Genomic DNA, 20,312 nt, shown 5'->3' on the forward strand with positions numbered 1-20,312 from the left:
TTACACTACCTCCCACCCCGCTTCCTGTAAGGACACTATTCCCTTTTCTCAGTTTCTCCGTCTCCGTCGCATCTGTTCTGGCGATGCCACCTTCCATACCAGTACTTCCGACATGTCTTCCTTTTTCCTCAAACAAGGATTCCCCTCCACTGTAGATGACAGGGCCCTCAATTGTCTCCGTCCCATTTCCTGCACTTCTGTCTTCACACCTTCCCCTCCCTCCGAAAACCAAGATAGGGTTCCGTTGTCCTCACCTTCCACCCCAACCGCCTCCACATTCAACGTATCATTCTCCACCATTTCCACCACCTCCAGCATGAAGCCACCACCAAACACATCTTCCCCTCCCCTCCCCTTTCAGCATTCCGCAGGGACCGTTACCTCCGCAACAACCTGGTCCAATCTTCCATCACCCCCAACACCCTTCCTGCCCTTTCACCTCCTCTCGTCCAGGACCCCAAACACTACTTGCAGGTGAAACAGCGATTTACTTGTACTTCTTTCAATTTAGTATACTGTACTCGCTGCTCACGATGCGGTCTCCTCTACACTGGGGAGACCAAGCGCAGATTGGGTGATTGCTTTGCTGAACACTTCCGCTCAGTCCACAAGCGTGACCCTGACCTTCCGGTCGCTTGCCATTTTAATTCTCCGTCCCACTCCCACTCTGACCTCTCTGTCCACGGCCTCCTACGCTATTCCAATGAAGCTCAATGGAAGTTCGAGGAATAGCACCTCATTTTTCAATTAGGCACTTTACAACCTTCCAGACTCAACATTGATTTCAACATCAAATCATAACCACTGCTCCCATTTTTTTCAGACAGCAGGTGCTGGTAATGGTTCTGCTGTTGTCATTTACAGCTCTTCTAGACCTATCTTTTCTTTCTTTACTTGTCCCATTACCACCCTCCTTTTCTTGCACTATCATCCCTTTTGTCATTTAATCACTCCTGCCCTCCACCCTATCAGAGACCTTCCCTTTTGTTCTTCCCTCCCCTTCCCCCCACCTTTCCCTGACTCTGTACTTGCTTAAAAACTGTTAAATCTGGAACTTTTTCCAGTTCTGACAAAGGGTCATTGACCTGAAACGTTAACTCTGTTTCTTTCACCACAGCTGCTGCCTCACTTGCTGAGTATTTCCAGCATTTTTTGTTTTTATTTCAGATTTCCAGCATCCGCAGTATTTTGCTTTTGATTTACTATACAATAAGGTAATCACTAACTCTGTGATACTACACATTTTAAAAATTTACTTAAAAACGAACTACAAAATGAGAATGCAAAAGAGTTTGTGCTGCAGCGTATATAACATTTGCTTCAGTATAAATTTAAAAGCAATCAAATATATAGGACTACAGATTTTGGGAGCAGGCTGTTCTAGTTGCTTAGGCTCTGTGAAAACCCCTTTAAGCATATGCTTGCTGCTTCCATTTTAACTGTTGAAATCACTGGAGAAAATCTGGTATTAAAGATAATTTCAGGAAATACTGGAACACTGCAGTCTCTCTCTAAATAGATGGTAATTTGGCATTCTGAAGAGATTGAGTTTGCATGTGAAGAATGAAAAAACACTTTTCTCAGCATGTTTTCAACATTGTAGAAGGGTTGTCATGGAAACTACACTAACTTGTGGGGTGAGTAGGCCATTATGAGATTCACCCATATCAGTGGGCAATGATGAAGGTATGATTTTATACTGGTTTCACAGTGATAAAATAAAATTAAAGAGGTGTTCTCCTGAAGCTTCACAGAGGTGTTGTTGAAATCGTGGTCCCTTAAGTTTGCTGTTTCCTCAAAAGCTGTTTTGTGAACGATCTGCACTAGGAAGGCAGTGATTAATTTAGGATAGATTCTGTTTGTGAATATTTTGTCTTATTTCTCAAATTATTGTCAAGTGAGTATTGTTAATAGGTTATTTTATCAAAGTTTTATTACTGGTGCCTGGTGAGTATAGAAATAGGAAGATACAGCAGATGAATGCTTGGCTGGAGAGGTGGTGCAGGAGGGAGGGCTTTAGATTCCCGGGGCATTGGGACTGGTTCTGGCGGAAGTGGGACCTGTAAGAACCGGACGGGTTGCACCTCAACAGGGGCCAGGACCAATATCCTTGTGAGGAGGTTTGCTAGTGCTTTTTGGGGAGGGTTTAAACTAGCTTGGCAGGGGGGTGGGAACCTGAGTGTAGATTCAGATGAGACAGAATCAGAAATGGAAGGCAGAACATTAGTAAGTGAGATTGGAAGGCAGAGGAAACAAAGGTTAGAAATTAGACAACGAAGGAGTTGGCAGTGCTTCATGGTATATACCTCAATGCAAGCAGTCTAGTGAATAAGGCAGATGAGCTGAGGGCACAGATAGACACTTGGCAGTATGATATCTTAGCTATTACAGAAACATGGCCTAAAGAGGGACAGGAATGGCAGCTCAACGTTCCTGGTTACAGCGTTTTCAGACGAGATGGAGAGAGGGATAAAAAAGGAGGGGGGGGTGGCAATTTTGGTTAAAGAGACAATTACATATGTGAGGGAGGGATAATATGTTAGAAGGATCATCAAATGAGGCCATATGGGTTGAGATAAGGAACAAAAAAGGGGCAGTCACACTACTGGGAGTGTACTATAGACCCCCCAAACATTCAGAGGGAGATAGAAAAGCAAATATGTAGGCAAATTTCTGAGAAGTGCAAAAGCAATAGGGCAGTAATAGTAGATTTCAACTACCCTAATATTAAGTGGGATACAAACAGTGTGAAGGGTATAGAGGGCACAAAATTCTTAAATTGCATTCAGAAGTACTTTTTAAGCCAGTATGTTGCAAGCCCAACAAGAGGGGGGGCAGATCTGGATTTAGTTTTAGGGAATGAAGCTGGGCAGGTGGAAGGAGTATCAGTGGGAGAGCATTTTGGTGGAAGTGATCATAATTCAGTTAGATTTAGCACAGTTATGGAAAAGGACAGAGATAGAACAGGAGTAAAAGTTCTCAATTGGGGAAAAGCCAATTTTACTAAGCTGAGAAGTGATTTAGCAAAAGTGGACTGGAAATAGCTTCTTGGAGGTAAATCAGTGTCAGAGCAGTGAGAGGCATTCAAGGGAGAGATTCAAGGGGTTCAGAGTAAACATGTTCCCACAAGGAAAAGGGTGGGACCGCCAAATCCAGAGCCCCCTGGATGACAAGGAGCATACGGGTAAGATGAGGCAAAAAAGGAAAGCTTATGTCAGACACTGAAAACTCAATACTACAGAAAGCCTAGAGGAGTATAGAAAGTGCAGGGGTGAAATTAAAAAGGAAATTAGAAAACCAAAGAGAGGGCATGAAAAAATATTGGCAAGGAAAACCCAAAGATGTTTTATAAGTACATTAAGAGCAAGAGGATAACTAAGGAAAGAGTAGGGCTTATTAGGTTACCTTTTTGATCTCTATGTGTGGAGGCAGAAGATGTTGGTATGATTCTTAATACTTTGCGCCTGTCTTCACAAAAGAGAGGGATGATCCAAACATTGTAGTTAAGGAGGAGGAACGTGAAATATTAGATGGGATAAACATAGTGAGAGAGGAAGTATTAAGGGGATTAGCATCGTTGAAAGTAGATAAATCATCGGGCCCAGATGAAAGCATCCCAGGCTGTTCAAAGAAGCAAGGGAGGAAATAGCAGAGGCTCTGACCATCATTTTCCAATCCTCATTGGATACAGGCATGGTGCTGGAGGATTGGAGAACTGCTAACATTGTACCGATGTTTAAAAAGGGAGCGAGGGATAGACCGAGTAATTACAGGCCAGTTAATCTAACCTCAATGGTTGGCAAATTATTGGAATCAATTCTGAGGGACAGGATAACTTAGAAAGGCACAGAGTAATCAAGGACAGTCAGCATGGAATTGTTAAAGGAAGGTCGTGTCTCACTAACTTGATTGAATTTTTTGAGGAGGTAACAAGTAGGGTTGATGAGGATAGCATGTTTGGTGCAGTCTTCATGGATTTTAGCAAGGCTTTTGACAAGGTCCCACATGGCAGACTAGTCAAAAAAGTACAAGCCCATGGGATCCAAGGGGAAAGTGGCAAGGCGGATCCAAAATTGGCTCAGTGGCAGGAAGCAAAGGGTAATGATTGACGGGTGTTTGTGTGACTGGAAGGCTGTTTCCAATGGGGTTCCACAGTGCTCAGTGCTAGGTCCCTTGCTTTTTGTGGTATATATTAATGATTTGGACTTAAATGTAGGGGGCATGATTAAGAAGTTTGCAGATGATACAAAAATTGGCCGTGTGATTGATAGTGAAGAGGAAAGCTGTAGACTGCAGGAAGATATCAATGGACTGGTCAGGTGGGCAGAAAAGTGGCAAATGGAATTCAATCCGGAGAAGTGTGAGGTAATGCATTTGGGGAGGGCAAACAAGGCAAGGGAATACACAATAAATGGGAGGATACTGAGCGGTGTAGAGGAAGTGAGGGACTTTGGAGTGCATATCCACAGATCCCTGAAGGTAGCAGGACAGTTAGATAAGGTGGTTAAAAAAGCATATGGAATACTTTCCTTTATTAGGCGAGACATAGAATATAAGAGCAGGGAGGTTATGCTAAAACTGTATAAAACACTAATTAGGCTACAGCTTGAGTATTGCGTACAGTTCTGGTCACCACATTACAGGAAGGATGCAATTGCACGAGAGGGTACAGAGGAGATTTACGAGGATGTTGCCAAGACTGGAGAATTTTAGCTATGATGAAAGATTGAATAGGCTGGGGTTGTTTTCTTTGGAACAGAGGAGGCTGAGGGGTAATTTAATTGAGGTGTACAAAATTATAAGGGGCCTAGATAGAGTGGATAGGAAGGACCTATTTCCCTGATGAGAGAGGTCAATAAGCAAGGGGCATTGATTTAAAGTAATTGGTAGAAGGATTAGAGGGGAGCTGAAGAAAAATATTTTCACCCAGAGGATGTAGGGCTCTGGAACTCACTGCCTGAAAGGCTGGTAGAGACAGAAACCCTCAACTCATTTTAAAAAGTACCTGGATATGCTCCTGAAATGCCATAACCTACAAGGCTATGGACCAAGTGCTGGAAAGTGGGATTAGGCTCGGTGGCTCAGTTTAGGCCGGCGCGGACACGATGGGACGAATGGCTCCTTCTGTGTCATAAATTTTCTATGATTCTAGATAGAGGAGCAAGTCAAGAGGCAGGGCACCACATTCTACAGTTCCATAGCTAGTGCATAAAAGACTAAATTATGGCTATTTTTCCACACATACCGACTCAAATGCCTCTTGCTTGCCATGCAGGACAAAGATTGGGGGATGGGGCATTGCCACAATATAGAAGTGTCATGGCAGCTGCCAGGAAAGTGAGCACAGACCTGCATGATGTGCTGTTGGTGCTCACACACCAGTTGCACATGAATGGAGTGACAGCCCTTACAATTCATAAAGGCAGTGGGGTAATGCAAAGGAGCCCCCAGGGCAATGTGGATGCTGTCAGTGAGGCCCTGGACTTGGGGGAAGCCTGCAATCTGCGTGAACCCCAGAGCCCGATCCTGCTGCTTCTGGATATCCATGCGGAAAGCAATGAAGGGGTTTGGTATCAGTCGTTTGCTTAATGAAAAGATGAACTGCAGACTGAATATCCCCTGTGGCAGCCTGGAAGGAGCTGGAGGCCAAGAATGTAAGGATTGCAGTAACCTTGACTGCAACAGACAATGCTATGCTAGCTGTGGCAGTTGGTTGCAGGTCTTGTTGCAGGTGGCATCCCAACTCTGATAGCCTTCCTACAGAAGCATAGCCTTCTTATGTACTGCCTTTCTGAGAACTGCAGATATGCTATCTTGGGCCTATAAACTCTGTTGGAAGGATAAGGATTCCTGCAAGCACACCTCCTTCAACTTGCTCTCCCTGCAACTGCAGCTGTATTGTTCCTCTTCCTCTTCCTGTGTCTGCTCCTCCTCTTGCCAGTGTGGAATTGCCCGGAAGGACCTCCATAAAGAAAAAAGTACATTGCCAGAAGATCCTTAAGAGTTCAGAAAATTTTACAGCCACGAGAAGCATTTTGAAATGGTCTCGGTAGCCAAAAAGCACAATGTAATACTAGGAAAATGCATTTTACCTGAGGGCAATCCTTTTAAATATGAGAAATGGCCACCGCCTAACTTGTACTACTCATAGTTTGTGGGCAGGATGAGACAAACATGCATCAGGAGTCTTGACAACATAATTTGACCCCCATTTGCACATATTCATTAGGCCCCTGCCTGCTTCTGCCTAAATCGAGATCCACTGAACAGGGGACAACCTGCGGTAAATCAGCAGTTCTGTTTCATCCGCAATTTTGTCTCGCTACAACCTTGTTTCCAGGCATAAACAGGGCGGGTAGTGAGACAAAATAGCCCTGTAATATATTCTGATTTTAGTAAGACATTAAACAAATTACTAGTTTGCTGCTATTGTGTATTAGTCTGTGGATTGTAGTGTTTGCAATAGTGTTGAATAACTTACACTGTCCATCAAATAAAGAATTTGTAACATTCATCTTAGTGTTGGTGATGCAATACAAAAATCAGGTAGTGAATAACTCCTTCCTATCCAATGCACACACATAGCAAAAGGTATGTGTTAAAAAAACTCCTATCAAAAGCACTTAATGCTATGTCAATTAATTCCTTTAAAAATGATCTGATTGAATATCTGAATTAGAATGTTATTGAAGGTTATAAATGATAGCATAGATGTAGATGATTAAATATTCTATGGACCATGGTGACTTCTGTGTCCTGTGTCATCAAAGTGTTTTCTGTGAAATGCAGCTGATGATGGTTGAATAAAGAACAATAATAATAAATTAAATGTTGATATAAAATCAATAGGTGCTGCTGCTCCAACCACTACTTTACATAGACATATAAGTTTACAATTACATCAGTTTCCTAGGTTGTCTTGAGATTCAGGAAGAAATTTCATAGAACTTTATTTTCTTGAACAACTAGCTGTGGTTATCTATCTCGCTTAGGAGATTAAATTATTTGGGTGAAGTCTACGATAGTGCAAACTGACCTGTTGTCATTCTATGCTCTCTTACATTCTTATTTGGTTTGTGGGTTCCCTATCATTTCAAAGATTGAAACTAAAATCCAAGGGGCTGATTTTCGGATGGCGGAGTGGGTGCATTGGGGGCGGGGGGGGGGGCTCCTAAAATGGCAGAATCCCGGAGAGGGTTTGGAGCCGGCTCCAACCCGCTGACTTCCAGGTTCCCGAATGACATGTTCGGGTACGCGCGCAGCTCCCGCATGCGGGACTCCCACCGGCAATTAAAGCCGGCGGGATGCTGCATTAGATCGTTATTTAGATACTTGAGGTACTTGACAGACTTCATTGAGTGGAGATTTTGGCAGGGGTGCAATTTTGAAGGATCCTCAGCGTGTTTCCCATGCTGTGGGAAACACTCACTGTTGGAGCAGACGTGTTTCAGCCAGCAGCCAGTGGGAGATGCAAAGGATTATTTGACAGTTGGGGGGAATACCTCATTTATTGCAGCAGATCACTCTGTCACTTCAGACAAAGTTTTGGCTGCAACACCTTTGTCTTCCCACTCAAAATTATTAATTTATACCTTAAACTCTGCTGTGCAAACACATTTATCTACTGTGCTGACCCCCTCAAACTCACGCCGTCAGAATGGGAGGTGCCATAGCTGCATTCAACACTTCATCCGAGGATGAGCAACATCACCAGCCTCGCCAGGCACGCCATCCACCTCCGCCACGTGAAGCTCCACAACACAGTGCTGCACCACAGGCACCTGCACAAAATAGTCGTGCAACTACACATACACCCACTGTAGGGTGACCCAATGGGTGGCATCAAGTGTGGGTGTTCGTGGTGAACCTCATGAAAGGGAATCATTACACAAGCCAGTCAAGAATGGCCAAGACGTGGCAGTAGTGGTGACAATAATAATATTTAATGTGCCATTAACAAAAATCAAATATAAATAAAAAAACATGACAAACCGTCAAACACCCTTGTGCATCCCCTTTGTGTTCACAAAACCTTTGCCTTACGCTTACGAGTAGTCCTACGTGATGCTTCCCCTGTGGCTGCAGCAGAGGTAATGGCAGGTTGGTCTTGTTCATGTCCTGACCGGTTGGATGCTTTGGGCCTACGCTCTCTGGGTTTCGGTGCCCGTGAGGCCCCCTCCAAAGATTGCTCCACCTGCACCTGTGCAGGGGCAGACTCGAGAGGAGGCAGCATTGTTGGCACTGGTTGAGAGGGGGACAACGGGTGAGACATGGGAGCGCTTTGAGTGGCGTCCACACTTCCATGTCCCCTTTCGCCATCATCCCTCTCCTGGGCCAGGCCCACATCACTCCTAGCACCCTGCTGGACGACAGTTTGGAGGACATGTGTGAAGCCTTGTAAGGCCAGTGCTAGTGTATCTGCCTGCCTGTTTAAGGCAGCAGAAAGTTGCGCACCCTGAGTCCGAAGGGCCATTGTCAGGACCTCAATGGACTCAGTGGTGAGCCGTGCTTGAAGCTTGATGGAGGCTAGCCTTCCCTCCATCGCAGACATTCCCGTACTTCCCCACGACACTATCTCAGAGATGCCCTCACGTCCCTGTGACAGTATTTCAGAGATTCCCTCCTGTACCTGTGCCACCATTCCACTCATGCAGGAGTTGGACTCCTCCATCCTCTGTGCGATTGTGGAGAGTGCGCGTGGCACCTGTTCCAGCACCTTGCAAATGTGCTGCTGCCCCTCGATCATTCTCCTTTTAAAGGATGTCTCCCAGGATTCAGCACCTGTGTCCAGCTGAGCAGAGTCTGGAGAATAGTGCTCCCACTGACGCGGACTCTCCATAGCTGCCTCTGCCACCAGTGTCTGCTCGTTGTCACGTGTGTGGTGGCTCACCATGTGCGACCCCAACTAACTAGGACGGGGACCAACTGAGGTGTGTGTAACTGCGCTGGTGGATGGCTCGCTCAGAAGTGACGGTGCCCCCTCAGAGGCTGGCAGGTCCTCTGAGGAATCGCCCTCCGCCGTCACGGCGGTCGCTGAAGGCCCTGTAAGAGAACAGAAGGCAATATTAAGCATGATGACAGATGTTGAGATGCTGAAGATGGCAAGGCATGTTAACATCATTTGCTATTGAGTGCTGAATGTTAAAGTTCTGTCATCAGCCGTTTGTCGGGTGGCAGTCTCAGCATCCCCAACGGACAGGCACTCGAGGGTGCGGCTCACTTCAAGAGTCTCCTGCTCTGCGTCCGTGAGGACGATCTGATGTTGCAGTTCCCCTCCGGTCTTCGCCCTCTCCCGTGCATTCTGGGCTCTCTTCTCCTATAAGGGGAGAAAGTAGAGAGGCGTGAGTGAGGGATGGTGATGTGGCCAACCGCTGAATGCATTGGTTTGGGTGAGGCTGACCGTGAAAGAGATGCATCAGAGGGTGAGTATGAGACAGAGCCATGACATTGTATGAGGATTGGATTGAGTGTAGTGGTGGGATGAGTACTGGGGAGGTGAGTAAGTGCAGGTAAGTTGAGGATCAGGTTTGAGTGGGTGTGAGGAGTGATGTGATGGAGTAGTGTTGGTATTGCAGAAGGAGTTGTGGGGTGGGGGCGGTGATGTGGAAGATGGAGTGTAGGAGAATGAATAAGTGTACTCACTTTGGCTGACCTAGTTGGGTCATTGAAGTGCTTCCTGCACTGGATCCATGTGCTGGAGACATTGCTGCTGCTGATGACCTCCTCTGCCACCTCGAGCCAGGCCTTCTTGGTGGCAGAGGCAGGCCACTTCCTCCCATCCGCTGGGTAGAAAATATCCCTCCTCCTCCTCACCCCATCCAGTAGGACCTGGAGTGGGGCATCATTAAATCTGGGAGCATCGTTTCCCCTGGTCTGCTCCATGCTGTACTTTTGGTTGTTTGCTGCAGGAGCAGCATTGGAGGACTGCCCCTTTAAATAGGGCTGCTCCAGCTGACAGCCTGTGATGTGGGTGCGCAGTCTGCCCGCTGCTCAGGTTGACGACGGGAAACCCGGAAGCCACGGGAAGTGGCTTCAATTTACCCGCAATCGGGTGGGGAACGGACGGATTTTACGGGGCGGGTTACCTGCGTGCTCAGTCGCCCCCTCCCCCCGCTGCGATCCCGTCTCCCTGGTAATATCACAACCTAAGGCTTTATTTCTACATGAAATAGTGATGTAGTAGTGATGGGTGCAGCAACACCTATTGGTTCTATATCATTACAGTGACAGCCTATATCTGTATCAGTGGTACTAATCTGATATATAAGACGACCTGGGCTCACGGAAGAACAATAGATTGAAATTCTTTGCAAAGGGAGCTAACAGTATAGTCATGTTGAATTACATATGAAAAGAGTAACACATTAAATGAGACCAGCAAGACTACAGACTGACACTAGTCTGGTTTTGCTTACATCAGAAAAGCTTCAGATTAAATAATACAATGTTTGAAATCAATCAAGTTGTTTCACCAGGGTTTGTGAATGGTATGAAGCAATTTCTCACCAGCACAACAGGTACACATTTATGATCTTTTACAGGTCATGGACTGTACAATGCCATTGATTGGGGAGCACCAGGCTGAAGACAGAGAACTTCTTACTGAACTGGTTTTAGCCAAAATGAACCAACTGATCCCAAGAACACCTATTCCATCACCTCAGAGACCTACTGCCACGCAGCAACCACAGGTAAGCAAAGCAGAGAAAAAAATATTAATTTACCTAATGTGCTTGTCTTTTTTTCTTTTTATTGCACATATTTAAAGTGTAGGTCATGGTGACCTAAATCTTTCAGCGACATTTGTTACTATGGAAGTAACATGTTAATGTTACACTATAAGACATCAGTGAATACTTCAGCACCTTGATGTAATCCAACTACAGTTTACCCTCCTTACAAAGAAACCAGGTACAATACTATCCTGACTACTAGACTACTGGCCATTCATTCCTAATGTTTCCTTTGATCATTCATGAAAAGGACTGGAATCAAGAAACAGAATTCCTTATAACGGTAATATTGCTATACAGTATGTGCAGCCCAATTTTATAAAATATTTTTCACAATGCCAGTCTGACCGATAGCAGCAGCATTTCCCTTTTAAACAAAGCTATGAGTAGCATCAGCAGTTTAAATACACCTGACGGTAGCATCCTCCTATTAACTGTAGCCAACAGCAGTGCATGACATGTAAACTGTGCTGGCAACAGCATTTTGGCATTTAAAATAGAAGCTTAGCTTAAGAGCTGCCTTGCTAGCTCCATTCATCTCCTAGTGTGGCTTAAATGTCCCCCTGCTACACTCACATGACACCTCATGTGGCCAAAGATGGCCCCAGTTGTTTTCATCTACTGTTCAACAGCCCTTCAGGGTGATGGAGGTGGGGAGGAGTGCATTAAAGCAAAGACACTAGAATCAAAATTGACCTTATATGTGAAAACAAAATCTCCCAAGGTAAATTATTTGCTTTTTTCTGAAATCCAAGTTTTGAATTGTTATTTTCAAGTTACTACTTTAATAATTAAATGCACCAATCATAAACAAGTCACCCTTGTCTGAAGTATTTCATTCATAACCAATAGGTAGATGGTGAACATATTCAGCGGTATCTTTGGGTAACTATTGGAGGCACACCAGAAATTCCTAGACCAATACTACCAATGCAAATAGATTATATCTAAATACCAGACTGATTTTGGATTCAATCTTTTCTTTTGTAGGGTGGAAGTTTGAAGGAGGCACAGACACAGCCAGGCTCATTTCCTCAGCAGCGACCACCACCACAAGGTTGTTTACAGTATATTCTCGACTGTAATGGCGTTGCAGTAGGACCAAAACAAGTCCAGGCTTCCTAAAAAAAAATAAGAGGATGGTGATTTTTAGCTAAAACAGAAAAGTTTACCGTGCAATTTTTTGGCAGTGTTTCAGTGCTGACCTGGACTGTGTTTTTCTATGCAGTGTCAACTGTACTGTCTAATGTTTATTTGTCAATGTTTGTGCTCGTAATTAATGGCTATGTTTTACTGTACATTTTGTGACCTTGGGACTGCAGTTTAAGCCACGGTGTTGTAAACAGTACACACAATTGTGCCTATACAGAGTCCAGTGCTGCTGTACTTCATTCAATAGCTAGGTATGGTGTTTCAAAGTATTTTATGTTGTGAGGTGAATGGTTTCAGAGTTAATCTTTTGCTTTTATCACGTGCTACTTGTTGTTCTGCATGGGAATTAAATGGAACAGTTAGAGATAATTTTAAAAGCTTAAACTTTATATTAATTTGTGAGTTAATTCTAGCATTTCTTTTATTTTTGTGCTATTGAGCCATTATTTATATTCTTCTAACTTTTTTTCTTAGTTCTTGCAACAAGTAAGGCAACTCTATCTGTCTATCACTCCCACATTTATGACATTTTAATTTTATGAATCAATTTAGTTTTGGAATGCTTTATAAACATTTTAGTCAAGAGTAATTTGAGCAAAGGATGACACCAGCAGCTCAAAAGAGGCATTACAAGGCAATATTAACCTTAGGTGAATTTTATATAACCTTGTACTTTTTTTGATTAGAGCTTTTTTCTTTCGTTGCCAATTGCCACCCCTTCCCTCCTCTCCTCTGGAAAATGATTAATCTTTACTGAGAAATGGTGCCACTGGCCCAAACACCCTCCAGTCTATCGCCCAAGTGGCCAATATTCACATTTGAGCCTTGTTATTATTGTCGGCAAGCTATTCAACTGCAAGAAGCACCCCAGTCAAGCCCAATCCTGCCCTTGCCCGATAACTACAGATGCTCACTACCAGCCGATTTTCCCTTCCCTAACCTGGGGGCATTGAGGGCGACTATAGCATCTCTGCCACCTGATTCTAGTCAACTAACTTAGCACAGACTGGGGATTGAACCATAGACCTTCCTGGGATTAACATTTTTACACTTATTTATCATATTTAAATTCATGCTACTTGTGAATTTAACAAAAAATTCAGTGAATTATAACAAAAAGCAGAAATTAATTTTCTGAATATAAAATGTAACTGTAATATTAAGTAAAAGGCAACAGATAACAATTTAATAAAGACGTCTTTCAATTACCAGTTTAAGTCAGCATTCAACACAACAGCAAAGATATTTAGCAAAGTTTTGAACCATCTTTATAACAAGTTAAAAGTTTGGTATGTAGTAATACAATACTAATGGACCATATCAGAGTGTTGCATGAATAAAAATTGAGCTACCTTTTAAATTACTCTTTTCAAATATATTTTCTAAACTTTTCCCTAACAATTGGAAACTCACTTTTTAAACAATTTTCTAACTTTAAGGCCACTTTATTTATGTAATTTGCAAACTTAAGGGCTATGAGGAAGGTAATTCTTCACTAATGAATCAATAAATACCAGGCCCATGTCAAATCCACAGGTTACAAACAGTTTAGTTTTGACTTAAGAAAACTTATAATACACATTTGATTATCAATTACAGTGTTCCAAAATTTGAAACAGTTAAATGTAGAGGGAGGACACACAGTGGGGAAGATGGAATATGCAATTTGTGCAAAAATGAGAAAGAGCTAATAAGCCAAAAATGATGCAAATCTTGCTTAGGAGCTAACTACACAGTTGATGGTGTTAGCTGCTGTGTATTCTGTTTATACCACAGGTAAAAGGTTAGATTCAACTAGTATTACTTTTATTAATAGAACTTGACATCTTGATTTAGATCACTAAAGCTTTAGTCATTTGATGTTTAGATCCCAACTAGACGTTTTGTGTTTAAACTTTTATTTAATTAAAAATATGTATATTTTCCTGATCTCTCCTTAATATTGCCAGAAGTGCCCTAGCATTTTAGCATCAGGATTTATAGCATCACATAAAAAACTTATGGGTCATATTTTCCTCTTTGCAAAAAAGGGGTTGCATACCCTATTTTCCCACAGATTTTTGAAACCTGCAAAAAACTCAATCTGAAATTAAGTAGATTGCTAAGAAATTGAATAGGTTTCTTTACAAATAATGGTATTTTTTTAAAGACAAAAAGTTTTTATCCTTCATAGATCATGCTAAAGTGAATGCATTAGCACTACAAATTCCAATATGCTAAAAATTCTAACTATTCATAAATTGAAAATCCAAGCCCCTATACAATAAAAATCTAACCCCCATATACCAAAAAACCATCCCCGTGGGGAAAGAGCAAAGGAATGGGACTAACTGGATTGCTCTTACAAAGAGCCGGCATGGGCTCGATGGGCTGAATGACCTCCTTCTGTGGTGTAACCATTCTATGATTCTATGTATGACTTTCATTGATGTTACATTCAACAAGGTATGTAGCATAACAATTCCGAGATGTTGACACTTGTTTTCATTTGCATTAATTCTGTAGAACAGGGGTGTCTAACCTTTTGGAGCAGGGGCCCGGAGCCACATGGAATAACCATTGTATGGACTGCATACAATCAAAACACTTTGGAGACAGGCAGAATTATGATTAAACACCATGTGCCACACATGAGCTTTTTTTTGTACTAAAACATTTGCACATTCATTTAAGAAACATCTGAAAAATGCAAGCTCTCATACTTTAAAAATCCAAGCCCACCCACCCCATGCTAAAAATCCAAACTGCTTTGTGCACAGAATATTCAAGCCCCCTCCCATACACCAAAAATCAAATCCTCCCATTCGCAAACAATCTAAACCATCATGCTAAAACTCCACCCCCCCCCCCCCGTATATGCTAAAAATCCTACTCCTTCATAAATTGAACATCCAAGCCCCTATACAATAAAAATCTAACCCCCATACACCAAAAAGCCGTCCCTCATACATTAAAAATCTAACTCCCCACCAAACACAAATTCACTCTACCTTTTTGCTGTTCTTCTCCCCCATTGTCTGCTGTCCTCTGCTACTCCCTGATCTGTTCCACCACCGCTTGCTGGTTTTGCTGCCTTTGAAGACATCTCTGCTGCCTTGTCACTCCTACTGCAATCACCACCTTTTACACTCAAGCTGCACCCATCACCAATGTATCATCCACGTCCACTGCTATCCAGGATGTCCCTTATGAAGTGAACAATGTGGAAACTTCAGTCTCTTTAAACTTCCTGGGCCCGGAAAACTGGTAAAGTGGCCGTGTTATGGTCACCGCCACTGTAGGATATGTGAAGATACATTTTCTACTTTAGTGTTCCCAGTGGAGAGCAGCACACGCTGAGAATGCATACTGAAATGGACAGGTTGGCTGTATAGTGAATGCACAATCCTCCACACCTAATATCCCAGCATGCACTGCACTAAGCTATAAATGCAAAAATTTACCCCTGTACTTGCTTTGGCCAAACACACTACAGTCCACACACAGGTTACAGACCACAGAAGCAAGAACACTGCTGGCATTTCTCCTATCCTGTAGGACCATATTGTTCATTTGCAAGAAATGCAAGGTTCCAGATTTATAACTGCAAAACTCATATACTGAAGAGATGTCCTGGAGAGCAGTGCTTAAACTGTGTTTCCAATTTTACAGGCTTGACTAGCATGTCCCATGTGTATTCAACCTCGACTTCGGTGATTTATAGAAAAGAAATAGGGAAATTAACCATAAGTTTAAGCTTTATTATATTCAAACAACCCCCTCCTAAAGAAATTCTATTGATCAGTTTTTATCTTCTTCATCAATATTACTTGTATGTTCTTGTTCTGTGACAAAGACAAGAGTGATTTTTTTAATATTATAGAAAGAAGTAAAACACAATTTTGGAACCTTTCATTGGCCACTATATTCTGTTAGAAATATGGCCATCACTCCATCAATGAAAAATGTAATATTTGACTTTATTTTAATGTGGTGAGTGCTCTAAACAAATTAGATGTAAACTGTAAATTTTGTACTGGGGTCATAGTTCTAACAGACTTTTTAAAATGAGTATGTTAAAAAATGCTCTTATTTTTCTCAGTTGTCAAGAATACAAGTTGTTAGGTATAAAAAATCTTGAGCTTCTGGTTAAAGAACATAGTATTTTTCTTCTATAAATCACTGCAGATGTGGTTGAATACATGTGAGCTACATTGGACTCTCAAGCTTTAAATTGCTGGTAAAATTTATAAATCAGGAATCTTATGCATTTCTATAAAAGAACAATACATCCTATGGAACTGGGATTAGCTTTTCTGATCTGTAAACTGCATATGGACTGTAATCTCCATGGCCACAGGAACTACATAACCTAGAGGACTAAAGTAGATGAAAATAATTGTGTTTTGTTCATATGTCCACTTTTGTAAAATTGTTATGTTCTACACCACGTTATTATAACCTTTATTACGCTGCTCTCTGAAAGCTATGTTGATACTTTGAAGTCTTCCCATTCATTAAGCTAACCTGGATTTCAATGCTCACTTTTTGTTTTTATTCCCACATCCACATATTTGTGTGAAAGTTTCTCATGACTAGCTTTTAACAAATCTAAGAAGTCGCACAACACCAGGTTATAGTCCAACAGCTTTATTTGAAATCACAAGCTTTCGGAGCTTTGCTCCTTCGTCAGGTGAGTGAAGGGTTCCATAAACGCACAGCATATATAGTCAGAGAACAATGCCTGGTGATTACAGATAATCTTTCTAACTGCCCTTTATCACACCTCGGCAGAGAGATAATCACAGCAATCAAAGGAGTGGATGGTGTTCAGACAGGTTAGTCAGGGAAACATTACATCCAAGAATACTGAATACACAAGGGGTCAAATCACAAAGACAGAGAGAGAGAGAGAGACCAGAAAAGACATAGAGAGAGAGAGAATGACCAGTTGTATTAAAAACAGATAACTTTCTTTCGCTGGTGGAGTTACATGTAGCGTGACACGAACCCAAGATCCCGGTTGAGGCCGTCCTCATGGGTGCGGAACTTGGCTATCAATTTCTGCTCGACGATTTAGCGTTGTGTGTCTCGAAGGCTGCCTTGGAGAACGCTTACCCGAAGATCGGAGGCTAAATGTCCTTGACTGCTGAAGTGTTCCCCGACTGGGAGGGAACCCTCCTGTCTGGCGATTGTTGTGCGGTGTCCGTTCATCCATTGTCGCAGTGTCTGCATGGTCTCGCCAATGTACCATGCTCCGGGGCATCCTTTCCTGCAACGTATGAGGTAGACAACGTTGGCCGAGTCACAGGAGTATGAACCATGTACCTGGTGGGTGGTGTCCTCTCGTGTGATGGTGGTATCTGTGTCGATGATCTGGACGGCCTCAACCAGGATGGACGGCCTCAACCGGGATCTTGGGTTCATGTCACGCTACATGTAACCCCACCAGCGAAAAAAAGTTATCTGTTTTTAATACAACTGGTCATTCTCTCTCTCTGTCTTTTCTGGTCTCTCTCTCTCTCTCTCTCTGTCTTTGTGATTTGACCCCTTGTGTATTCAGTATTCTTGGATGTAATGTTTCCCTGACTAACCTGTCTGAACACCATCCACTCCTTTAATTGCTGTGATTATCTCTCTGCCGAGGTGTGATAAAGGGCAGTTAGAAAGATTATCTGTAATCACCAGGCATTGTTCTATGACTATATATGCTGTGCGTTTATGGAACCCTTCACTCACCTGACGAAGGAGCAAAGCTCCGAAAGCTTGTGATTTCAAATAAAGCTGTTGGACTATAACCTGGTGTTGTGCGACTCCTTACATTTGTCCACCCCAGTCCATCACCGGCATCTCCACATCATAGATTTTAACAAGGCCTTAACAAGCAGAAAGCTGGTTGTTGGGGGAGGGGGGAGTTTTCACTCATTTCTGTAGAAACACTGTTGAGAGTAGTAGCACAAATAGTCCATTACTACTTTCTGCTAGTGTTATGTCCCTATTTACACATATCTACATTTTCATAACAATTAACATACAAAGGAAAATACAGCTCTTATAATTTATAATATTGCTAAAATTAATGGATGGAAAATCATGGGGAGCATGCTTACAATTTGTAACATATACATGCTTATGATATGTGCTCCCGGCGGGTGAAGCTCCGCGCCAGGAGCATGTATTCCTAAAATCACCTTGAAATGTGTATACAAAAATGTCATAATGTGGTGGTGTGTGACTGAGGAATAGCCTAATATTGCTGAAATTTTTTTTAAAAGGTCTCTTGCCCACTGTTAGAACTTAAATGGGTGTGCTTCTGAACTCATGTTATAATTATTTGCATGTAATTCTGCAGTTGTCCTAATCATATGAAGTAGATATGGTTAACCTTGTGCATTGCTTTAGGAGAGACATTTGTTGAGATAAAGTACAGTGTTGTGGCTAAAAGAAACAAAAATGGCTTAATATTTTAATTCCTGGAGGACACTGAATTACACAGCCAGAAGTAAACATTCCTACTAAAAATGCGTTTGGATCTGCATGCAAGCATGCTATATGCAAAGTCTAATGTTACAGTTGAGGTCGTAACAAAATGTGTTTGTAAAAGTCTCTCTTATTTTTTTATTATAACTGTATTTGGTTTAAAAAATGCTCAGGTTTTACTGCAGTATTTTACATAATGTGGCTACACACTTGTACAGCTTGATGTGCAATAAAAACACAAAAGGTAGATGGGTCTTCATGATATAATTTTTACACATATATATGTATAAAATAAAATCGTTAGCTAACTACATTTGCATACACTGTTTTCTACACTGACAATTCTCACAAGAAATTCAATAAGGGAACTACAGTTATGTACTAACTGAAATAAAATCATTTCCCTGTGCTAGCTTTTGTTTATGTATCAAAAAGTAAAAGTTTCAACAGCTCTCATGACATCTTAAACATTAACTCCTATTTGAAGTGACATTCCTTGCCTATAGTAATACTACAATCTAGGATAATGATTTAAAGATTATGCGTACCTATTTAACCTCCTCTGTATGAATTTGATTCAAATACTACCACCTCTGCTTATTCCTAAATGTACAGTTCAATCTCTTAGTAAGCCTGAAAAACAAAGCAATTGTTAGAATGTACATCTGTTTATTAAGACCACTATTCATAAGATTTGTTTCTTATTATTATACACAAAATGAGCTTTATCTACTCCATGAAGATCATTGAAATCTTTAGATTATAATTAATTTATTTTATGAATACAGGCCCTGATGACCCATGTATCCATTAATGTATTAGCAATGGATTTAAAGCTGTGTTTTAATATGCCCTGACATACTGAAGAATGATGTAAAGCTCTTGGCACTGTTAATTTTTACTATCAACGCTTTTGTGAAACTGTGTTCAATTGATACTAAATCAAATCCCCTGTTGAAACACTCAATCAAATTTGTTTCATTCAAATCTAATTGAAATTTGAATGCAATGAAAATGTACTATTTAAAAGTCATTCAGATTTCCTTTTGAAGGAATCTGTTTTGCAAAATCAACTGTGTTGTGCATTGTAACAAAGGAATATTGTTGAATTATTTAAATCCAGCACTTGCTTATGCATTGTAAATGTAATCTCAGAGACTTGTGTAGCTGCATTTGACCATTTCTTGCATTATTATTTAAACTTTAAGAAACAAATTAAGGGAGGCACATTGAAGCAATCATGATTACCAACGTGGTAAGTTCTCAATCTCAACCACTATCAGTGGGAGTCGTCAAGCTGAGGCCAAGCACTTCCCACAGGGAGAGATGGAAAAATCAGAAATCAGAGGGTGAGTCACCTTGAGTCACTCTCACACACCTTCAAGTGTCTCTCTAAAGAATTTCAGAGGCCTCAGAACAGGAAACCTACTCACCCTCTGGTCAGGGAATGGTGTGTTTTGCAAAGGAACTTAAGGAGAAAGGGCAAAATTACTTATCAAATGGGGGAGAATTATAAATGAATGTTCATCAATCGTACTTAGAGAAATGACAGTAATACTTCTCCCAATATTCAAAAATCAAACAGAACTGAATAGTAGACCAATTATGTCCACCCTTAAGTATATTACTCTAACATTACATCTTCAAATATCAAATGTTTGCAAATTAATGAATTAATTACTTTTGCACTGTTTTTCAATGTCCCTACTTACACAAATTAATAATGTTGGTTTCTCTTAATTTAAATTTAATTACAATTTTAAATTGATGTTTTAATGTCTCCTTTTTGTATGCAGTTGATGTTTTGCCTGTTTTGTATAACCAAAAGATTTCTTGACAAAGATTAGCATATTAACTAATTTTTCAATTTCCCAACAACTGGTGCATGCTTGAAATGAGAAAATATGGCGGATAATCTGCCACAAATAAAATCTGTCAATTATAGCAGTTTAATAATGTTTTCCATGA

The 20,312-nt window shown here is 41.5% G+C and overlaps 1 protein-coding gene and 1 long non-coding RNA gene across 3 annotated transcripts in view; one reads left to right on the plus strand and one right to left on the minus strand.

The window, feature by feature from the left end:
* Positions 1-20,312, plus strand: part of syn2b (synapsin IIb) — a 282,170-nt gene that overhangs the window by 257,837 nt on the left and 4,021 nt on the right. The window contains exons 10-11 of the mRNA XM_067998658.1: positions 10,542-10,691; positions 11,724-11,790. Of these exons, the coding sequence (XP_067854759.1) occupies positions 10,542-10,691; positions 11,724-11,790 (217 nt within the window). The remainder of the gene's footprint in view (positions 1-10,541; positions 10,692-11,723; positions 11,791-20,312) is intronic.
* The window catches only part of LOC137334134 (uncharacterized), a 96,002-nt gene that overhangs the window by 42,538 nt on the left and 33,152 nt on the right, over positions 1-20,312 (minus strand). For both annotated transcript variants that reach the window (XR_010966073.1, XR_010966074.1), the window contains exon 3: positions 11,689-11,854. This is a non-coding gene — a long non-coding RNA (uncharacterized lncRNA). The remainder of the gene's footprint in view (positions 1-11,688; positions 11,855-20,312) is intronic.

The sequence above is a fragment of the Heptranchias perlo genome, chromosome 17 (genome assembly GCF_035084215.1).
Source record: "Heptranchias perlo isolate sHepPer1 chromosome 17, sHepPer1.hap1, whole genome shotgun sequence".
Lineage (NCBI taxonomy): Eukaryota > Metazoa > Chordata > Chondrichthyes > Hexanchiformes > Hexanchidae > Heptranchias > Heptranchias perlo.